At 48.1% G+C, this 21,677-nt stretch overlaps 1 protein-coding gene across 1 annotated transcript in view; it reads right to left on the bottom strand.

The window, feature by feature from the left end:
- Positions 1-21,677, bottom strand: part of megf10 (multiple EGF-like-domains 10) — a 220,585-nt gene that overhangs the window by 53,371 nt on the left and 145,537 nt on the right. The window contains 5 exon segments of the mRNA XM_034191821.1: positions 5,616-5,718; positions 11,657-11,820; positions 12,331-12,451; positions 12,564-12,738; positions 14,265-14,477. Of these exon segments, the coding sequence (XP_034047712.1) occupies positions 5,616-5,718; positions 11,657-11,820; positions 12,331-12,451; positions 12,564-12,738; positions 14,265-14,477 (776 nt within the window).

The raw sequence follows: 21,677 nt of genomic DNA, 5'->3' as shown, positions 1-21,677 counted from the left end.
CCGTTCATTTGCGCCCCCTGTTGTGGGTCCGTGTCACTACACTTTCACAACAGGATATCTCGGCCAGCGTCATGGACTCCGAGGGGCGTCACCCGGCTGTTAAACAACCAATGGGAGAGCAGGGAGCGCAGGCGTCTGCAGGAGGCGTGATTGGTGAGCTGCAGCACATTCTCACCGCCTTTACGGCTCGGTTGGATCAAATGACCGAGCAAAACATCCTCCTGAACCGCAGGGTGGAGGCTCTCTCCGTGCAGGTGGCGGCGAGCGCTCAGGGCGCTGCTGCAGCTCCTCCTCCTGCCGACCCTGTGCAGGATATGAACGTTCCAGTGGTGGTTCAACAACCCCTCCCATCATCCCCTGAAGCATACATAAGCCCTCCTGAGCTGTACGGAGGTTGTGTGGAGACGTGCACGGACTTTCTCATGCAGTGTTCGCTCGTCTTCGCACAACGTCCCGTCATGTACGCGTCAGATGCTAGTAAAATAGCTTATGTGATTGCTCTGCTTCAGGGTAAGGCATGCGCCTGGGCTACGGCGCTCTGGGAACAGAACTCACGGTTGTTATCAGCATACACTGGGTTTGTGGGGGAGTTCAGAACAGTGTTTGATCACCCTAACAGAGGAGAGACCGCTTCAACAATGCTGCTGTCAATGCGACAGGGGCGCCGGTGCGCAGCCGAATATGCAGTCGACTTCCGCATCACGGCTGCGAGGTCCGGCTGGAATAACATTGCGCTCCGCGCCGCCTTCATAAACGGACCGTCATCGGTCCTGAAGGAGCATCTGGTAGCTAAGGAGGAACCGCGGGATTTAGATGGGCTTATCGATCTCGTTATACGGTTAGACAATCGGTTGGAGAAACGCCGTCGGGAGCGAGGCGAAGGACGTGGCCGGATACGCGCCGTCCCTCTCCCTTCCGGGTCCGAAAAGGGGCCGCCCTCCCCACGCTCCACAGCCGCAGCGCTCCGTGGGGCAACAGCTCCCCCTGCTGACGTTGTTAGGGAAACGCACAGGGCCAAAATGAAGAGGCTGATCCGCGGGGAGTGTTTTCTCTGCAGCTCAAAGGAGCACACACAGAAAAACTGCCCCAAACGGCCACAACAACAACCGCCCTCAGAGACTGGGCTAAGGGGGGTCAAACATTCATGTGGGACACACACAGATTGCCACACGACTCCCAGTTACAATCCTGAGCGGGGATTTACCCTTCAGCCCCAGCACTGGTGGACACGGGTCAGAAGGGAATTTGCTAGACAGCAGATGGGCAAGGGAGGTAGGGCTCCCTCTGGTGGCGCTTCCTTCGCCATTGCAGGTGCGGGCACTAGATGGCACCCTCCTCCCTTTAATCACACACAAGACACAACCAGTAACTCTGCTGGTGTCTGGAAACCATCGGGAGGAGATTGAGTTTTTTGTAACTCCTTCTACCTCCCGCGTGATTTTGGGCTTCCCATGGATGTTGAAGCACAATCCCCGGATTGATTGGCCGTCTGGGGTGGTGGTTCAGTGGAGCGAAACCTGCCATCGGGTGTGTTTAGGATCCTCGGTTCCTCCCGGTTTACAGGCTAAGGAGGAGGTCAAAGTCCCTCCCAATCTGACGGCAGTGCCGGTTGAGTACCACGATCTTGCTGACGTCTTCAGCAAGGATCTGGCACTCACCCTTCCCCCGCACTGTCCGTACGATTGTGCCATTGATTTGGTTCCAGGCGCTGAGTTCCCGTCCAGCAGGCTGTACAACCTCTCACGACCTGAGCGTGAATCAATGGAGACCTACATCCGGGACTCATTAGCTGCCAGGCTGATCCGGAACTCCACCTCCCCGATGGGGGCAGGTTTCTTTTTTGTGGGCAAGAAAGATGGCAGACTCCGTCCATGCATTGATTACAGGGGGCTGAATGAGATTACGGTTCGCAACCGATACCCGTTGCCATTGTTGGATTCCGTGTTCACCCCCCTGCATGGAGCCAAAATCTTTACTAAGCTGGATCTTAGAAATGCGTATCACCTGGTTTGGATCCGGAAGGGAGACGAATGGAAGACGGCATTTAACACCCCGTTAGGTCACTTTGAGTACGTGGTCATGCCGTTCGGCCTCATCAACGCCCCCGCGACATTCCAAGCCTTGGTTAACGACGTCTTGCGGGACTTCCTGCACCGATTCGTCTTCGTATATCTGGATGATATTCTCATCTTTTCTCCGGATCCTGAGACCCATGTCCAGCATGTACGTCAGGTCCTGCAGCGGTTGTTAGAGAACCGATTGTTTGTGAAGGGCGAGAAGTGCGAGTTTCACCGCACGTCTTTGTCCTTCCTGGGGTTTATCATCTCCTCTAACTCCGTCGCCCCTGATCCGGCCAAGGTTGCGGCGGTGAGAGATTGGCCCCAACAAACAAGCCGTAGGAAGCTGCAACAGTTCCTCGGCTTCGCTAATTTCTATAGGAGGTTCATTAAGGGCTACAGTCAGGTAGTTAGCCCCCTGACAGCCCTGACCTCTCCAAAAGTCCCCTTCACCTGGTCGGATCTGTGCGAAGCCGCGTTCAAGGAGTTGAAACGACGGTTCTCTACTGTGCCAGTTTTGGTGCAGCCCGACCCTAGCCGCCAGTTTATGGTTGAAGTGGACGCCTCTGACTCAGGGATAGGAGCCGTGCTATCCCAGAGCGGAGAGACCGATAAGGTTCTTCACCCGTGTGCCTACTTTTCACGCAGGTTGACCCCGGCTGAACGGAACTATGACGTCGGCAATCGAGAACTCCTTGCGGTGAAAGAGGCTCTTGAGGAGTGGAGACACCTGTTGGAGGGAGCGTCTGTGCCGTTCACGGTTTTCACTGACCATCGGAACCTGAGTATATCAGGACCGCCAAGCGGCTGAACCCCAGGCAAGCCCGCTGGTCACTGTTCTTCGGGCGTTTTGACGTCCGGATCACCTATCGCCCCGGGACCAAGAACCAGAGGTCGGATGCCTTGTCCCGGGTACACAAAGAGGAGGTCAAAACCGCACTGTCGGATCCACCGGATCCCATCCTGCCTGAGTCCACTATAGTGGCCACCCTCACCTGGGACGTGGAGAAGATCGTCCGGGAGGCCCTGGCACGGAGCCCGGACCCAGGAACAGGTCCGAAGAACCGTTTGTATGTCCCACCAGAGGCCAGAGCTGCAGTCTTGGACTTCTGTCACGGTTCCAAGCTCTCCTGTCATCCAGGGGTGCGAAGGGACCGTGGCAGTTGTCCGCAGCGCTTCTGGTGGGCGTCTATGGAGGGCCGACGTCCGGGAGTACATCCAGGCCTGCACCCACCTGTGCCAGGGGCAAGGCAGACCATAAAAGGTCCCAGGACTTCTCCAGCCGCTACCTGTGCCTCATCGCCCCTGGTCCCACATCGGCCTGGATTTCGTCACGGGCCTCCCGCCGTCCCAGGGCAACACCACCATCTTCACGATAGTGGACCGATTCTCCAGGCGGCCCACTTCGTGGCCCTCCCGAAGCTCCCAACAGCCCAGGAGACAGCAGACCTCCTGGTCCACCACGTCGTCCGTCTGCATGGGATACCCATCGACATCGTCTCTGATCGTGGTCCCCAGTTCTCCTCACAAGTCTGGAGGAGCTTCTGCCGGGAACTGGGGGCTACTGTGAGCCTCTCGTCCGGGTATCATCCGCAGACCAATGGACAGGCAGAACGGGCCAATCAGGAATTGGAGCAAGCTCTGCGCTGTGTGACGTCCGCACACCCGACGGCCTGGAGTAAACATCTGGCCTGGATCGAGTATGCGCATAACAGCCAGGTGTCCTCTGCCACCGGCCTCTCCCCATTTGAGGTGTGTTTGGGGTATCAGCCCCCGTTGTTTCCCGTGGTGGAGGGAGAGGTCAGTGTGCCCTCGGTCCAGGCCCACCTGCGGAAGTGCCGTCGGGTGTGGCGCCCCGCCCGTTCTGCCTTGTTGAAGGCCCGGACGAGTGCGAAGACCCATGCAGACCGCCGGCGATCCCCGGCCCCTGCTTACCAGCCCGGGCAGGAGGTGTGGCTTTCCACAAAGGACATCCCCCTCCAGGTGGACTCCCCGAAACTTAAGGACAGATATATCGGACCATTCAAGATCCTCAAAGTCCTCAGTCCTGCCGCAGTGAAGCTCCAACTCCCGGCTTCACTGCGGATCCACCTGGTTTTTCACGTGTCACGGATCAAACCTCACCACACCTCACCCCTCTGTGCTCCTGGACTGGCGCCGCCTCCTGCTCGGATCATCGATGGGGAGCCGGCTTGGACGGTGCGCCGGCCCTACAGTGAAGAATTGTGGTGGCAGCATCATGCTGTGGGGATGCTGTGGGAGATTAGTCAGGATTGACGGAAAGATGAATGCAGCAATGTACAGAGACATCCTGGATGAAAACCTGCTCCAGAGCGCTCTTGACCTCAGACTGGGGTAACGGTTCATCTTTCAGCAAGTCAATGACCTTAATCACACAACCAAGATATCAAAGGAGTGGCTTCAGGACAACTCTGTGAATGTCCTTGTGGTCCAGCCAGAGCCCAGACCTGAATCTGACTGAACATCTCTGGAGAGATCTGAAAATGGCTGTGCACCGACGCTCCCCATCCAACCTGATGGAGCGTGAGAAGTGCTGCAAAGAGGAATGGACCAAACTGCCCAAAGATGGGTGCACCAAGCTTGTGACATCATATTCAAGAAGACTTGAATCTGAGAGATCTGAAAATGGCTGGGGTGAACACTTATGTACACGTGATTTCTTAGTTTTTTTAAATTTTTAATAACCCCAACTTTTTTGATGTTGTGAGTAGAATTATGAGGTTAAAAAAAGAATTTACTGGCTGTAACATAACAAAAAGTGGAAAAAGTGAATCTCTAAATACTCTCTGGATGCACTGTGTAAAAAAAGTGTGTGTGTGTGTGTGTGTGTGTGTGTGTGTGTGTGTGTGTGTGTGTGTGTGTGTGTATATATATATATATATATATATATATATATATATATATATATATATCCACCCATTACTGCATTTAAGGCCTGCATCATATTCCAAAAAAGAAAAAGTTGGGATTGTCACAATTTCTTCAAAATGTAAGAATTAATCAGCACTTTTACAGCCAGTTACAGCCAGTCATCGAAAGTCTCCTTGTACTTCATTTGCATCAGTCATTAAAAAAAATGCAAATCTGTGTCAAGTTGGCAATTTTCAAAAATTGAGTGACCATGCTGGAAGGAAAATAGTGAGGGAAGCCACCAAGACACCCAACCAAAGAACCACCACTTATTGGATTGTTTCGTCTTTTTGAGCCCCTGTCTGTGGATCCTGGAGGTGGCTGTGTGAGGAAATCTCAACAGATGAGAAGTTTGTGAAAAACTCAAACCACCACTTCTGATGGCAACAACTTTCCCACATTCAAAGTTGATTAAATCACATTTCTCCCTCATTCTGATGTCTGGTTTGAACTTCAGCAGATCATCTTTACCTTATGCAGACGTATAAATGCACCGAGGTTCTGCCATGATTAGTTTTAAAATAAACTTGTACCTAATGAAGTGGCCAATGAGTGTGGTGCTACTGTGTTTGGATTATGACCACTGATGTGTTCACGCATTTATGAGAGAAAAGACTGTCCTTGTACCTGTCCATCCAGCCAGGCAACGGCAGTGTCCTGTCACATGGTGACATCCATCAGCGTGGCTGCAGTCACAGCGCTCCCTACAGTCCATGCCGTAGGTGCCGTCCTGCAGACGCCAAACACCAACCAACACAAGAAAGACCATTTTATTTACACAACACTTTTCATTACAGGAACATTCAGTGCACTTTACATTAACGGGTGAGTGTGATTGAAGTGTTCTGTTTACTTTTGACATACACGGCTGGAGGTTCTTCTTAAAACGTCCTCAAAAGTCCCACAGTCACTGTGTCACTGCAGATGATGTAACATCGATAACTAAAGCAAGCTTACATCCAAAAATATCTTGTTTTATTGTTCCCTGATGTTCACTCCGGTGCAAAGCGTTTTGACACCCTCATGTTGTGCATCAACGGGCTTCATACAGTATATGAACCACTCACACTAAAACCTTTGTTCATCCACAGTGCGGAACTTCCTGCATCCACCAATTTTCTCTTATTGTGAGTATTGAATAAACTCTACGAGTGTTCCAGACCTGTCGGACCTGTAGTCCCTTAATTGAGAGAGTAGCGTCAACTTGGAACATGGTGCCATTTTGGGTCCAACTGTGCTGAACTACTGAATTAATCTTATGTTTTCAACTTCTTTTTTTTATCATGTAACCACATAGAGCAACACATCCAGGTACAGATACTGTCAAAATAAATATAAAAATTGTTAAGCTTTCAAATTTACATGAATTTACAATTTATGATTATTTATTTGACTCTTTCTCTCCGATTGTTCTGTCTGAGTTATTTTCATTAGTTACTTCCTCCAAACCATCAACATGTTTATTAGACCCCATTCCTACCAGGCTGCTCAAGGAAGCCCTACCATTAATAATGCTTCGATCTTAATATGATCAATCTATCTTTGTTAGTTGGCTATGTACCACAGGCTTTTAAGGTGGCAGTAATTAAACCATTACTTAAAAAGCCATCACTTGACCCAGCTATCTTAGCTAATTATAGGCCAATCTCCAACCTTCCTTTTCTCTCAAAAATTCTTGAAAGGGTAGTTGTAAAACAGCTAACTGATCATCTGCAGAGGAATGGTCTATTTGAAGAGGTTCAGTCAGGTTTTAGAATTCATCATAGTACAGAAACAGCATTAGTGAAGGTTACAAATTATCTTCTTATGGCCTCAGACAGTGGACTCATCTCTGTGCTTGTTCTGTTAGACCTCAGTGCTGCTTTTGATACTGTTGACCATAAAATTTTATTACAGAGATTAGAGCATGCCATAGGTATTAAAGGCACTGCGCTGCGGTGGTTTGAATCATATTTGTCTAATAGATTACAATTTGTTCATGTAAATGGGGAATCTTCTTCACAGACTAAAGTTAATTATGGACATGCTTCCCTTAGGCAGTATTATTAGATGGTATTGCTTAAATTTTCATTGTTACGCAGATGATACCCAGCTTTATCTATCCATGAAGCCAGAGGACACACACCAATTAGCTAAACTGCAGGATTGTCTTACAGACATAAAGACATGGATGACCTCTAATTTCCTGCTTTTAAACTCAGATAAAACTGAAGTTATTGTACTTGGCCCCACAAATCTTAGAAACATGGTGTCTAACCAGATCCTTACTCTGGATGGCATTACCGTGACCTCTAGTATACTGTGAGAAATCTTGGAGTCATTTTTGATCAGGATATGTCATTCAAAGCGCATATTAAACAAATATGTAGGACTGCTTTTTTGCATTTACGCAATATCTCTAAAATCAGAAAGGTCTTGTCTCAGAGTGATGCTGAAAAACTAATTCATGCATTTATTTCCTCTAGGCTGGACTATTGTAATTCATTATTATCAGGTTGTCCTAAAAGTTCCCTAAAAAGCCTTCAGTTAATTCAAAATGCTGCAGCTAGAGTACTGACGGGGACTAGAAGGAGAGAGCATATCTCACCCATATTGGCCTCTCTTCATTGGCTTCCTGTTAATTCTAGAATAGAATTTAAAATTCTTCTTCTTACTTATAAGGTTTTGAATAATCAGGTCCCATCTTATCTTAGGGACCTCGTAGTACCATATCACCCCAATAGAGCGCTTCGCCCTCAGACTGCAGGCTTACTTGTAGTTCCTAGGGTTTGTAAGAGTAGAATGGGAGGCAGAGCCTTCAGCTTTCAGGCTCCTCTCCTGTGGAACCAGCTCCCAATTCAGATCAGGGAGACAGACACCCTCTCTACTTTTAAGATTAGGCTTAAAACTTTCCTTTTTGCTAAAGCTTATAGTTAGGGCTGGATCAGGTGACCCTGAACCATCCCTTAGTTATGCTGCTATAGACGTAGACTGCTGGGGGGTTCCCATGATGCACTGTTTCTTTCTCTTTTTGCTCTGTATGCACCACTCTGCATTTAATCATTAGTGATCGATCTCTGCTCCCCTCCACAGCATGTCTTTTTCCTGGTTCTCTCCCTCAGCCCCAACCAGTCCCAGCAGAAGACTGCCCCTCCCTGAGCCTGGTTCTGCTGGAGGTTTCTTCCTGTTAAAAGGGAGTTTTTCCTTCCCACTGTAGCCAAGTGCTTGCTCACAGGGGGTCGTTTTGGGTTGGGGTTTTACATAATTATTGTATGGCCTTGCCTTACAATATAAAGTGCCTTGGGGCAACTGTTTGTTGTGATTTGGCGCTATATAAAAAAAATTGATTGATTGATTGATTTATTTAATTAATTTAAAGCCTGATTTATGCTTCTGCAGCTCTGTAACTCCGTTGACGCCGACGTGTGTGACAGTTTTAAAGTTCTCCGTCTCTAGATGATGCTTTATTATGGATTAATTTGACCCTCAACAAGTTTTTCTTTCTACAATCATCACCTCCAATTCAAGGGTAAGCTGTACAATTTCCTCTTTTTCCGACTCCCTGTTGTAAATTTGCAGGTTTTTCTGCCAAATGTACAGGATCCTGAAGTGTAATCAGCGTGCGCACTACAAAAACTATTAAAATAGTGTGAAGCGCCTTGAGGCAACTTTGTTGTGATTTTGCGCTATATAAAGGAAATAAATTGAAATTCAAAATTGAAATTGAAAATATGATGACGAAGGAGTGAAAGCAGAAAAGTGTCAAATCACAGCCTTTTGCGCTGTCTGATTTAACAGGTGCACATCAGGCGGCTCCAAGTTTGAACACGGTGTGAAAAAAATAAATGGTTGGGCTTTTAATCACAGAAATGACTCCGGTCCCACATGCAAGGGGGTTTTAATGGAAATACATTGTGATCGGACGGGAAATTTTATCCGATGTTAGCGAAAAAAATCGTTGTACAAAATCTGTTATATACGGTGTTTATTACATGGAAAACAATACAAAAACTTTGGGACTTTTTTGTCTGGTGACTGCAAATATCCAGTTTATATGATGACGGTTTAGGTGAGTTTTACTGTACATGGGACTGAACAATAAATTTACCTTGCAAAACTTTGATAATGAAGTTGCTTCCATCCCACACAGCTGACTTTATTTTCCAAAATTTTTATTCTGTTTGGATCTGAAGGGAATCTGTACATCCTGAAGCCCTTGTTGTGTCTATTTGTGCATCCAAATGCACAGCAACCTGCATTTTCAGTGAATAAATAAATAAAATAGCTGGATTTACATGCAGACAGATTAACAGCAAACGCCCCAAGATGGCACCATGAGTCACATGACCATTTTTTTTTTTCAACTTGTCGTGTCACTACTCTCTGAATTAAGGGACTCTAGTTGGACACATAGGAATATTTCATTACTTTGAAGCAAAATTTATATATCATAATTACACTGACGTTATCTATATTGTATTATATAATGGTCATTGGTGACTGGTGCTTTGTATGTCACATGACATGGATTAATTCATCCCATTTGTGTTGCATTGCATTTAGAGTGCAGTTTGTTTCCATTTAGAGTGCAAATTTGGTTCCATATGTTTGGTACCATTGCAACCTGCACACGTGCACACGCATGTACGCACGTCCATACGTGCTTGTGCATGCACGTGCGTGCGTGTGCGCACACGCACACACACACACACACACACACACACAAAACGCATGCGCACACACACAAAATCCACTCCACTGTAAGCTGTCTAGATGCATGAAGAACTGTTCAGGTGAAAAGATGATGTGATTTTTGGCTGGACTGAGGAACTACAAAGTCTTTTTTTTAATCAGTCCACAGCATCACTGGACTACACATCACAATTTGGACTTTAGCAGCAGTGGAACACCAAAATGTAAGTAACCTTTTCTGTTGTTTATAAATTAATAAAATGTCAAATGACAAGGATCTATTTTAGCCGTTATATAAAACAAATAATGAGTGTTTTTTCATTCTTTCAATGGAACAAACATTTAATTTACCGAGTTGAATGGTATGTGATACAGCAAGTTTGCCTGTATATACGAGGGCTGTCAATAAAGTTATGGTCCTTTTTATTTTTTTCAAAAACTATATGGATTTCATTCATATGTTTTTACGTCAGACATGCTTGAACCCTCGTGCGCATGCGTGAGTTTTTCCACGCCTGTCGGTGACGTCATTCGCCTGTGAGCACTCCTTGTGGGAGGAGTCGTCCAGCCCCTCGTCGGAATTCCTTTGTCTGAGAAGTTGCTGAGAGACTGGCGCGTTGTTTGATCAAAATTTTTTCTAAACCTGTGAGACACATCGAAGTGGACACGGTTCGAAAAATTAAGCTGGTTTTCAGTGAAAATTTTAACGGCTGATGAGAGATTTTGAGGTGATTCTGTCGCTTTAAGGACTTTTCACGGTGCGAGACGTCGCGCTGCGCTCTCAGGCGGCGTCGTCAGCCTGTTCAAGCTGAAAACCTCCACATTTCAGGCTCTATTGATCCAGGACGTCGTGAGAGAACAGAGAAGTTTCAGAAGAAGTCGGTTTCAGCATTTTATCCGGATATTCCACTGTTAAAGGAGATTTTTTTAATGAAAGACGTGCGGACGGGTCCGCGCGTCGGGACGCAGCCGCCGCGACGCTCCGCCACAGGAAAAACACCTCTGTTGAAAGCCTTAAGGACAAGTTGGAACATGTCCTGCCTGTTAAACAATTTCTCATATACTCACTCCACTGAAAGCCATCAAAAGCCGCCTGGATTTTACAAATGGTTATCAACACGGAGGTGTTTTTCCTGTGCCGCCGCGCCGCGTCGGCTGCGTCCCGACGCGCGGACCCGTCCGCACGTCTTTCATTAAAAAAATCTCCTTTAACAGTGGAATATCCGGATAAAATGCTGAAACCGACTTCTTCTGAAACTTCTCTGTTCTCTCACGACGTCCTGGATCAATAGAGCCTGAAATGTGGAGGTTTTCAGCTTGAACAGGATGATGACGCTGCCTGAGAGCGCTGCACGACGTCTCGCACTGTGAAAAGTCCTTAAAGCGACAGAATCACCTCAAAATCTCTCATCAGCTGTTAAAATTTTCACTGAAAACCAGCTTAATTTTTCGAACCGTGTCCACTTCGATGTGTCTCACAGGTTTAGAAAAAATTCTGATCAAACAACGCGCCAGTCTCTCAGCAACTTCTCAGACAAAGGAATTCCGACGAGGGGCTGGACGACTCCTCCCACAAGGAGTGCTCACAGGCGAATGACGTCACCGACAGGCGTGGAAAAACTCACGCATGCGCACGAGGGTTCAAGCATGTCTGACGTAAAAACATATGAATGAAATCCATATAGTTTTTGAAAAAAATAAAAAGGACCGTAACTTTATTGACAGCCCTCGTATATATATATATATATATATATATATATATATATATATATATATATACTTGCTCAGTCTGTACGGAAAAATATCAGGCCGAGGCGAAAAACACAGAGGCCTTCAAACTTCAGACCTTAAAAATAAAGCGGAATCAAATATATCCTGAAAATGTTGAGTTGACTGCTTAACTCCTTTCTGTCAAACGCACAGACAGATGGTGACTATGACAACAGTGCCCCTGGTGCCTTGGAAGGTTTGATGGTTAAAAACCGACATCTGCTCACCTGACATGGCAGCTCACAGATATGCCCCCTCCAGCCCGGAGCGCAGGTACAGTGACCGTAAAGAGCGTCACACGCACCCCCGTTTCCGCACAGACAAGTGAGGTTACACCCCGGACCCCACGTCCCACTGGGACAGTTGATGGAACAGTCCACTCCATGCCAGCCTGAAAACAACCAGTCAGCAAGCGTCAGTAAGCTCCAAAACAAGCAACATGCGTGTACATTAACATGCAAGTATTTGACTGACACGTCTTCCCAGAGTTAATTACAACCAGCTCCAACCTGAGTTACTTTTACAGCAGTTTTACTTAGTTTCCCAATTTAGCCCACAGCACTAAAACATTAAATATTTGATCAAAGCTCATACTTCAGCTGTAACGTGGTGACATGTCACAAAAATACACTCTGCAATCACATCATCCATATGAAATTGTAGAGCACGTGGTGAAAGTCTACTCTACCTGCATTAATGGCAAATATCCACCAGGTGGAGATATTGCTGTATTTCAAGAACCTTGACTACAGGCTTCTGTGTTGCTCATATTAGTAGATGGTGACTGAGCAGACTGACTCCTGTCTGTGTCGATGTGACATGCTGCATGTCACATCTCAGCAAGGTGTCTGCGTCGCGCCCACATGCACTTAAAATGTTTCGTGTTTGTTCTTCCGTTCACCTGGCTGGCACAAGCAGGATCCGTCCACAGGGGAGCACTGAGCCCGATTCTTACAGCTACAGCTGGAGGAGCAGTTTGTGCCGTATGTTCCCAGAGGGCAGCTCACGGAACAGCTGCGACCCTGTGAGGTCAAAGGTCAAACAGTGAGGCACAGTCTGCAAAACACGTAACAGCTTTCAAACTGCAGGAGGTAAAGGAGTGTATTCTTTTATATGTACTGTTATCACCACTACCTTGAAGCCTGGAGCACAAACACACTCTCCAGTCACGCCGTGGCAGTCTGCACCATTCTGGCACTGGCAAACCTGCTGGCAAGACTCGCCGAAAAATCCCGGGGGACACGTCTCGTTGCAGTAGAGTCCTGACCAGCCAGGCTCACATGTGCACTCCCCTGACATGGGATGGCAGCTGGAGACAAAAGAAAATATTGCAGCAGAGCTGAAACCATTATTTTGTCAATCAATCAGCAGGACATGAGTAGCTATGCTCATGTTTTTATGGGAGGCCGTGATAGGTTGAGACAATCATAAGGCTTAAAAAAAAGAGAAAAAATTTAAAATCCAAGTGAAAATTATCTCAAGGCTATGAAGCATGCTGTGGCCTCACAGGCCCGAGGGCCACCAGTTTGACACCTCTGCTAGGATTTTTCAGCTAATCAGTGGAAGTGACTGAATCAGACCTTTTTAAAATAAAAGTGGAAATGAGCACATTTTGTGCAGGAGTACAGGGAGAAGTGGGGAGCAGGTCTGAAAGTCTCTGCAGCGTCTCAGTGGGAGGATCACCAGCGACGCGAACACGTGTGGGTTGTGTGATTGTTGCTGTGGGTGTTTGATTGACAGCTGGTCCACCTGAAACAGCAGCACCATTGAGACGCGGCAGAACAGCTGCTCTCCGCCTCGACACATGCAGCACGCCAGCTGTGCCGCGCTAACGGACTGCTAACAGCCATGCTAATGCACATGTCACTGCTGTATTCACTAATCAGCTAACACTGCCGCCGGGCAACAAATCACATTTTTAAGGTCAAAGTAAACTTGTAAGGTTCAATTTTACCTCCGTGAAGCAGTATTGTGTATAAATAAAGTGAATTAAAAGTCAATGTGAACTGTTTATGAACAACATAAAAAATTTCTAAAACTTATTATCCGTAATGCATATACCAAGATTGATGACTATCGGGCAGTTAAAAGGAAGTTACTGTACACACAAGATTTTTACAAACTACGTTCTATTGACCTTTGACATTTTGACGTCAATCAATAGGTTTCTTGGGGGTCATTATCCGTAATGCATATACCAAGACTGGTGACAACCGACGTAATCTCTCTCACAACTGAAATGTCACATGGCTGACTGACTAGCTGCTCACAGACGTGTAGATCACTGGCTGTGCCAGTGTGTGGAAAAAAATACTCAACATTAATAACACTGGATCGTACAGTATTGCTTTTCTTTCTATCGAGATGTGCAGGCGGGGTGTGCGATATGAAGCAGAGGATGTCAGATGAGGAGCACGAGTGGAAACACTCAAATGCTTCACCTCCAGCAGTTGTGTCATTCTGTTACTCCCACTCGTGCTCTTTGACACTTTACGAGAAGATTCATTTCTGATCCAGAAAACTTCTCAGTTCTGAGGTTGGACTCTAAGCAGCAATCCACCAGGTACTGCTGCACTTGTTGCTTACAGGAATCCATAGATTGGTTTACGTCATGTCAAAACGTCCCCTTAGCACCCTGCTGCCAACTTCACACTCAGATCATGTGCCATTTAAAACAGCAAAATGGAGCTGGACGCACCACAAACATCCTGAGACCAAGCTTCATAGACTGTCAGGATGCAATCATGAGTTACCAAAAGTCAACCATATAAGAAACTCTGTAACATATTAAAACAGCATGCTGCACATATGTGCTTTTCTATCGTTACAGCTCACCTGCGTGTGTTTTGAGCGTAGCACGGGCACTTCCTGTTGCAATGGATGCCGTAACGGCCGTCAGGACACAGTCGCACCTCACACGCCTCTCCCGTGTAGCCCAGCTCGCACAGACACACTCCGTTGGTGTGGTAACACTTGCTGTTCTTCCCACAGTGACACGTCTCGACACAGCCGGTGCCATACGTGCCGACCGGACACTCGTCTTGACACCTGCTCACAGGAGGACAGGCAGTGACGGGATGGTTTAAGGCCGGCAGACACAGAGATCCTCACTATGTGCAAACCATAAGTGCTGCTGCGACCCTGCAGTCACTCAAATACAACATGTGACCTCAGTCAGATTGATATCAGCACATTTATCAAACACGCATATCACGGTTTTAATTTATGGAAAAGTTAATTAAGAGGTTCATATGTGGAAATCCCCAATCAGACAGGAAAACTAAGCAAGATCTTCAATCCCCAAGTTGCTCCTGGTGGTCAGTTGAGCACGCTGCATGTCTACAGCTTGGGGTGAACAGATGAATGTCAGGCATCACTGTAAAGGCTGTGAGCCTCTGCAGTCTATTTAACGTTTGGTAGAAGATCCTGAGCAAAATGGGCTGTTCAGAGAACTTCAACAATGTCCTGAGGGTTCTCCATGATGACATCTCTGTCACAGTTCTGCTAAATGGCACAAAATCTCAAGCCTTCAATGTTCAATCAGGAGTAAAGCGGGGCTGCATCATCACCCCTACGCTCTTCAACATCTTCATAGCTACAATCCTCCACCTGATCAAGGACAAGGTGCCACCATTAATTGGGATCTTGGACAGAATGGATGGAAAGCTCTCCAACTTGAGCCGATTGAGAACCAAGAAGAAAATCATCACGATCTCTGAAACCTTCAATGAAGCCTACACTGAGCTTAGTCTTCACATCAACCTGAAGAAGACACAGATCCTGTATCAGCCTCCACCCAACATGGTCAATCCAAAGCTCCCTGCATGCTGTGAAAGTGCACAGAGAGGTCCTGGAAAGCATGACACACTTTCCAAACCTGGGCAGCCACGTGTCATCAAACGTCGACATCAATGACAGGATCCAACACTGACTCAAGTGTGCAGGAACTGCCTTTGGACAGCTTCGCACCCATGTTTTCAACAACAGAGACCTTCAAAATGAAATGAAAATACTACAAAGCTGTTGTCTTGCCAACCGTGCTGTACAGATCTAAACCTGGACCACCTAATGCCGCCACCTGAAGACCCTCGAACAATTCTACCAATGCTTCCTGAGGAGTATCCTTCATATCCGGTGGGAAGATGTCAGTACCAAAATCACTATCCTGGTTGAAGCCAGGCTACAGAGCAGAGTGTGTCTTTCCCAGCTTCGGTGGTGGGTCACATCTTTAGGATGGATGACAACTGACTTCCTGAGTGGATTTTCTTCCCCCAGCTGAGTGAAGGATAACAGTCCATAGAAGAGCAGAAGAAATGCTACAAGGACCTCCTGAAGCACAACTTCAAGAGCTCCTCCATCGACTGGAAGACCAGGGAAGAGCAAGTAAGGGATCAAGTGAGTGGTGATCCACACGAAGAAAGAAATGGAAATTGAAAGAAATGAAATGAAAAAAAATGGAAAGAAATGAAATGGTCTGTGTTGAAACCCCTTCAGTAAGACCACATTCACATTACAGCCTGTAGTGGTCCTGATCTGAACGCCTGTCCCCACATGTGACGATGACAAATCTATCTGTATCTATATTTGTCCTCTCTCTCTCTCTCTCTCTCTCTCTCTCTCTCTCTCTCTCTCTCTCTCTCTCTCTCTCTCTCTCTCCTCTCTCTCTCTCTCTCTCTCTCTCTCTCTCTCTCTCTCTCTCTCTCTCTCTCTCTCTCTCTCTCTCTCTCTCTCTCTCTCTCTCTCTCTCTCTCTCTCTCTCTCTCTCTCTCTCTCTCTCTCTCTCTCTCTCTCTCTCTCTCTCTCTCTCTCTCTCTAATGTTAACACAGCTCTACTCAGCATCTCCACTACCAGTATTACAGAAACCAATGAGCTCATATATGCCACTGCCACATTAATCCTAGAAACACTTGGGTATAAGAACAAGAATGCATGTGGAGGGAACCCCGCATGGCGAAGAAGATTGGAATCCGAAATCCGGAAAGCCAGGAAGGATGTTAGTTGGCTAACAGAGGTACAGAATGAGAGATGGGTCCTAGATTGATAAGAAGTACAACAAGATGTCCATAACTGAGACCCTGGAAACTACCAAACAAAGGTTCATAGCTCTGGCAACTAGGATGAAGAGATACACCAGAGAAGCAGAGGCCAAAAGAATAAATTACCTGTTCTCCAGTGACGCATTAAGGGTGTACTCCCAGTGGAAAGTAGAAAACAATAACACAAGAACAGACCTGCCCAGAGCTGAGACTGAGCAAGAAGAACATCTGGGAGAAAGAGGCATCATATAACACCAATGTCAAGTGGCTGGTAGACATAAGAGCACAGCACAGCCACCTCCCAGCGCAAGAACCAGTCAACATCACAAAGGCAGACATCCAACGGCGAGTCTCAGGGATGAAGAGCTGGACAATCAATCAAAAAAATTGATTGATTGAATTGATTGATCCACACCGACTAGCTGAAGAACAAATCAAATCAAATCAATTTTATTTATATAGCGCCAAATCACAACAAACAGTTGCCCCAAGGCGCTTTATATTTTAAGGCAAAGCCATACAATAATTACGGAAAAACCCCAACTGTCAAAACGACCCCCTGTGAGCAAGCACTTGGCGACAGTGGGAAGGAAAAACTCCCTTTTAACAGGAAGAAACCTCCAGCAGAACCAGGCTCAGGGAGGGGCAGTCTTCTGCTGGGACTGGTTGGGGCTGAGGGGAGAGAATCAGGAAAAAGACATGCTGTGGAGGGGAGCAGAGATCAATCACTAATGATTAAATGCAAAGTGGTGCATACAGAGCAAAAAGAGAAAGAAACACTCAGTGCATCATGGGAACCCCCCAGCAGTCTAAGTCTATAGCAGCGTAATTAAGGGATGGTTCAGGGTCACCTGATCCAGCCCTAACTATAAGCTTTAGCAAAAAGGAAGGTTTTAAGCCTAATCTTAAAAGTAGAGAGGGTGTCTGTCTCCCTGATCCGAATTGGGAGCTGGTTCCACAGGAGAGGAGCCTGAAAGCTGAAGGCTCTGCCTCCCATTCTACGCTTAAAAACCCTAGGAACTACAAGTAAGCCTGCAGTCTGAGAGCGAAGCGCTCTATTGGGGTGATATGGTACTATGAGGTCCCTAAGATAAGATGGGACCTGATTATTCAAAACCTTATAAGTAAGAATAAGAATTTTAATGTTGGGAAGGTGTCATAGCACGGACCCACAACACAACCTCCTCATTAGCCGTAGTGCCGGGAGGAACCGAGGATCCTAAACACTCCCGGTGGCAGGTTTCACTCCACTGCGTCACAACCCCGGACGGCCAATCTATCCGGGGATTGTGCTTCACCATCCATGGAAAGCCCAAAATCACTCGGGAGGTAGATGGTGTTACATGGAACACTATCTCCTCCCTGTGATTCCCAGACACAACCAAAGTCACTGGTTGTGTCTGATGTGTGATTAATGGAAGCAGGGTGCCATCTAGTGCTCGCACCTGCAATGGTGCCGGCAGAGCCACCAGGGGGAGCCCTACTTCCTTTGCCCATCTGCTGTCCAGCAAATTCCCTTCCGACCCCGTGTCTACCAGTGCTGGGGCGTGAAGGGTTAAATCCCCACAAAGGATTGTTACTGGGATTTGTGCAGATTTGCGGGGTTTTCCCGCGTGTGTGTTATGGCCCACCCTTAGCCCAGTTTCTAAGGACGGGCGTTGTAGTTTGACAAAACACTCCCCGCGGGCCAGCCTCCTTTGTCTGACATTTGTTTTCACTTTGGCCCTGCTCGTGTCCATAGCCTCCTCAGCAGGGGGAGCTGTAGCCACACGGAGCTCTCTGGCAGTGAAGCGTGGGGACGACGTCACCTTGTCGGAACCGGAAGGGGGAGGGACGGCTCGTGCCCGGTCACGCCCCCCGGCCTGCTCCTGACGATGCTCATTTAAGTGGTTGTCTAAGCGTATAACTAAATCGACAAGCCCGTCAAAATCCCGCAGTTCCTCCTTAGCCAGTAGGTGCTCCTTAAGGACCGAGGACAGTCCATTTACAAAGGCGGCGCGGAGCGCAACGTTATTCCAGCCGGACCTCGCTGCCGCGATGCGGAAGTCGACTGCATACTCGGCTGCGCTACGGCGCCCCTGTCTCATAGACAGCAGCACGTTCGAAGCGGTCTCGCCTCTGTTGGGATGATCAAACACTTGTTTGAACTCCCGTACAAACCCAGTATAAGACGTTAGGAGCCGTGAATTCTGCTCCCAAAGCGCCGTAGCCCAGGCGCGTGCCTCTCCTCGAAGCAGATTAATAACATAAGCTACCCGGCTAGCGTCTGATGCGTACATGACAGGGCGCTGTGAAAAGACGAGCGAACACTGCATGAGGAAGTCTGCGCACGTCTCAACACAACCTCCGTACGGTTCCGGAGGGCTTCAGGGGACGGTGGGGGAGTTCGTTGAACGACCAGTGGAACGTCTGATACAGGCCCAGGACCAGCCAGAGGAGTGGCTGCAGCAGCGCCCTGATCGCGCGCTTCCACCCTGGCGGTGAGAGCCTCCACCCTCCGATTAAGGAGGACATTCTGCTCGGTCACTAAATCTAACCGAGCCGTGAAGGTGGTTAAGATCTGCTGCAGCTCACTCAACACGCCTCCCGCTGACGCCTGCGCTCCTGGCTCTTCCATTGGCAGTTCAAGCTCGGGTTGATGCCCCTCGGAATCCATGACGATGGCCGAGAAATCCTGTTGGGAAGGTGTCGTAGCACGGACCCACAACAGGGGGCGCAAATGAACGGACAATGAGTAAGCCAAAAGGTAACAATTTAATGTTGTGATAATACACAACGAAATGTGCAGTAATCTTCACAGTCAATAAACACCAGGTGACGTGTGGGCAGGCTCGAAGATAGAAGACCCCTGACGAGAGAGAAGCCGCGTCCCACACGGCTTCCACCACCAACGGTCTGAAGAACACCGGAGCCGCCAAGTCCCGAGTCCCCAGGTGGCCTCTGTCTTCGGCTGTCGACCCTGGTACTGCTGGCAGAAAGCAGCGATATGATGTGTGAGTGTGAGTCCGCACACTCAGTAATTCGCAGTCCAAACACAGGTAGGAGGGAGCACCTCCACCTCCAAATCACACACACTCGTGCAGCTCCTGGTCAACCACTTATCTGAGGTGGGATGTGAGGCGAAGCCGTCGCTGTCACACCAAACGCCAATCCTCCAGATAAGGCAACACTCCAGGAAAACGGCTGCAATAGAAGTTCAAGTTATTACACACACAGTGTTAGTCAGCAGAGAAATTACCTTGGTACTGGTAGTCGATTTCTCGGCGAGGAGGTGGAGTTGCAGTCCGGCTTTTATGGTGGTGATGATGATGAACGAGTGACAGCTGGTGCAGGGGATGAATGACAGCTGTCACTTCTTCTAGGTCTGGCGCCCTCTCGTGCTTGGAGTCCGCACTCCAAGCAGGGCGCCCTCTGGTGGTGGTGGGCCAGCAGTACCTCCTCTTCAGCGGCCCACACAACATTTAAATTCTATTCTAGAATTAACAGGAAGCCAATGAAGAGAGGCCAATATGGGTGAGATATGCTCTCTCCTTCTAGTCCCCGTCAGTACTCTCGCTGCAGCATTTTGAATTAACTGAAGGCTTTTCAGGGAACTTTTAGGACAACCTGATAATAATGAATTACAATAGTCCAGCCTAGAGGAAATAAATGCATGAATTAGTTTTACAGCATCACTCTGAGACAAGACCTTTCTAATTTTTGAGATACTGCGCAAATGCAAAAAAGCAGTCCCACATATTTGCTTAATATGCACATTGAAGGACATATCCTGATCAAAAATGACTCCAAGATTTCTCACAGTATTACTAGAGGTCAGGGTAATGCCATCCAGAGTAAGGATCTGGTTAGACACCATGTTTCTAAGATTTGTGGGACCAAGTACAATAACTTCAGTTTTATCTGAGTTTAAAAGCAGGAAATTTGAGGTCATCCATGTCTTTATGTCTGTAAGACAATCCTGCAGTTTAGCTAATTGGTGTGTGTCCTCTGGCTTCATGGATAGATAAAGCTGAGTATCATCTGCGTAACAATAATACTGCCTAAGGGAAGCATGTATAAAGTGAATAAAATTGGTCCTAGCACAGAACCTTGTGGAACTCCATAATTAACCTTAGTCTGTGAAGAAGATTCCCCATTTGTTGTGAAAGTGTAGGAACACGGACCCACAACAGGGGGCGCAAATGAACGGACAATGGAGAAGATAAATAACAAGTTTTACTATTGTGAAACGAGCACAACCAATACAACAATCAATAATTTGGGGTTAAGCCGAATTCTGCTGGTGTCGTGTGGGCAGGCTCGAAGGTAGGGGACGTCCGTCCAGGTCGAACCGGAACCATCCAGATCTCCTCTGCCACCGAACCCTGGAAGTACTGGAACCGCCAAGTCCCGAATTCCCAGGTGGCCACTGCCTCCGTTCGTCGGATCCGGTACTGCTGGCAAGAGAGAGCAACAACACACAGGTGTGGATGCGGCTGCACCCAATAACACGGAGAGGGGAGAAGCTGCCTCCACCTCTCGTCCCAAAAAACCAGGAAGGTGAGTACTTATCTAATCACTCGGCCTGCGGTAGTCAGCTGTCCTGAAAGGTTTAACAAGTTTATCAATTTAACACAGAATATGCTGCAGAGAATGTTACCTCTATCTCAAGGCGATATCTCGGCACTGAGGTGGAGACGCCGTCCTGATGATATACCTCCGTGCTGAGTGGAGTCAGCTGTGTCCAGTAATGGGTGACAGCTGTCACCCTAGCTGCTCTCATCAGGCGGCAGCGCCCTCTGGTGCCTGGAGCCCGCACTCCAGGCAGGGCGCCCTCTGGTGGTGGTGGGCCAGCAGTACCTCCTCTTCAGCGGCCCACACAACAGGACCCCCCCCTCAACGGGCGCCTCCTGGCGCACGACCGGGCTTGTCCGGATGGCGACGGTAGAAGTCGGCCAGGAGGGCCGGGTCCAGGATGAAGCCCTTCTTCACCCAGGAGCGTTCTTCGGGGCCGTACCCCTCCCAGTCCACCAGGTACTGAAAACCCCGGCCCATTCGACGGACATCGAGGAGCCGGCGCACGGTCCAAGCCGGTTCCCCGTCGATGATCCGGGCAGGAGGTGGTGCCGGACCCGGGGTGCAGAGGGGTGAGGTGTGATGGGGTTTTATCCGGGAGACATGAAACACTGGGTGAATCCGCAGCGAGGCCGGAAGCTGAAGCCTCACTGCGGC

This window comes from Thalassophryne amazonica, chromosome 17 (assembly GCF_902500255.1).
Source record: "Thalassophryne amazonica chromosome 17, fThaAma1.1, whole genome shotgun sequence".
In the NCBI taxonomy this organism is placed as follows: Eukaryota; Metazoa; Chordata; class Actinopteri; order Batrachoidiformes; family Batrachoididae; genus Thalassophryne; species Thalassophryne amazonica.
The sequence above is the reverse complement of the archived record's forward strand: the minus strand, read 5'-3'. Positions and strand labels throughout refer to the sequence as shown.